General features: G+C 65.3%; 1 protein-coding gene across 1 annotated transcript in view; it reads left to right on the forward strand.

The window, feature by feature from the left end:
• Positions 356–1,572, forward strand: part of POU4F1 (POU class 4 homeobox 1) — a 2,093-nt gene continuing 876 nt past the window's right edge. The window contains exons 1-2 of the mRNA XM_021392446.1: positions 356–709; positions 1,329–1,572. The exon at positions 1,329–1,572 is cut by the window's right edge and continues 876 nt beyond it. Of these exons, the coding sequence (XP_021248121.1) occupies positions 587–709; positions 1,329–1,572 (367 nt within the window). The 5' untranslated portion in view covers positions 356–586. The remainder of the gene's footprint in view (positions 710–1,328) is intronic.

Below are 1,572 nucleotides of genomic sequence, written 5' to 3' on the forward strand. Positions count from 1 at the left end.
TCACCGGGCTTACTCTGGAGGAAGCCGCTAATAACGGGGAGGCAACGGGCCGAGGCCGAAAGGAGCGGGGGTCTCCGCACGGACCTCGGCTACGAAGAGGTGACATTCGTGGGGCAGCGCGGGGCCGGGCCCGGGACAGCCACAGGTGCGGCCGCGCTCAGAGCCGCCCCGCGCCGGCCCCGGCGATCCGTGCGCTCTGCGGGAGGTGCGGAGCGGGGAGGCGGGAGAGGAGGAGGAGGAGAAGGAGGAGGAGGAGGAGGAGGAGGAGGAGGAGGAAGGGGGGGAGACAGCTGATGCCTGTCAAAGCCGCAGCCGCCGCGCTCTCGCGAGAGCCCGCCCGGCTGTAGCCACGGGATGCGGGGCTCAGGTGCGCGCAGAGCGCAGCGCAGCGCGCCCGGCGCCGGGCAGCGGCAGGAAGCGGAGTGAGCGGCGGGGGCCGGAGGGAGCCTCACCGCCCGGCCAGCCCAGCGCAGCCCGGCCCGGCCCCGGGCGGCTGCCTCCGGCGGGAGGGAGAGGGCAGAGCGCCGGAGAGCACTTTTCGCCAGACTTGAGGAGTGTTTGTGGATTTACATGCCAAGCCTTCAAGATGATGTCGATGAACAGCAAGCAGCCGCATTTTGCCATGCATCCCACCCTACCTGAGCACAAGTACCCCTCGCTGCACTCCAGCTCGGAAGCGATCCGGAGAGCGTGTCTGCCAACGCCGCCGGTAAGGGACGGGCGGCTCCGGCTCCCCTTGCCTCCTTCTCTCCTTCCCTCTTTCTCTCCTTCCTTCTTTCTCTCCTTCCTTCTTTCTCTCCTTCCTTCTTTCTCTCTCCTTCTCCCCCCCTCTCTCTGTTCCCCTCTCTCTCCTGGATGCTGCATGTCTGTGTATGTGCATTAATAAAAAAACCGCTGCGAGGCACATTCTGACAAGCGGCGCTTAATGTTTTTTTCATGTCTTCCCCTGCAATCATCGGAGCGCTGTGATCTTTTTTGAAAGCGGCGTTCGCGCGGCGCTCCGACTTCAGCCGCGCTCCGCGTTCCTTTCTATCACTCGGCCTCTGCGAGGGTGCGCGCGGTGCGTGCGTGGCACCGTTCCTGGCCGAGAGTTACAGATCCGTTTCTTCTCCTTTCTCTCCTTCCTTTTTCCCTTTCATTTTTAAATTCATTTCTTCCTCTCGCACCCTGTCCACCCCGCTCCCCTCTCTGATCCGTCCTCGCCTCCTCCCTCGCCGCATTCCTCCCCGCCGTTCCACCCTCTGTCCCCTTTCTGTCGCCCCTTATCCCTTTCCCCGCCGCCTCCCACCCGGCCCCCGCCGCCCCCGCTCTGTTCTGTGTCCCCGCAGCTGCAGAGCAACCTCTTCGCCAGCCTCGATGAGACGCTGCTGGCTCGGGCCGAGGCTTTGGCCGCCGTCGACATCGCCGTGTCGCAGGGCAAGAGCCACCCCTTCAAGCCGGACGCCACGTACCACACCATGAACAGCGTCCCCTGCACCTCCACCTCCACCGTGCCCCTGGCGCACCACCACCACCACCACCACCACCACCACCAGGCGCTGGAACCCGGCGACCTCCTGGAGCACATCACCT

This window comes from Numida meleagris, chromosome 1, assembly GCF_002078875.1.
Source record: "Numida meleagris isolate 19003 breed g44 Domestic line chromosome 1, NumMel1.0, whole genome shotgun sequence".
Taxonomy (NCBI): domain Eukaryota; kingdom Metazoa; phylum Chordata; class Aves; order Galliformes; family Numididae; genus Numida; species Numida meleagris.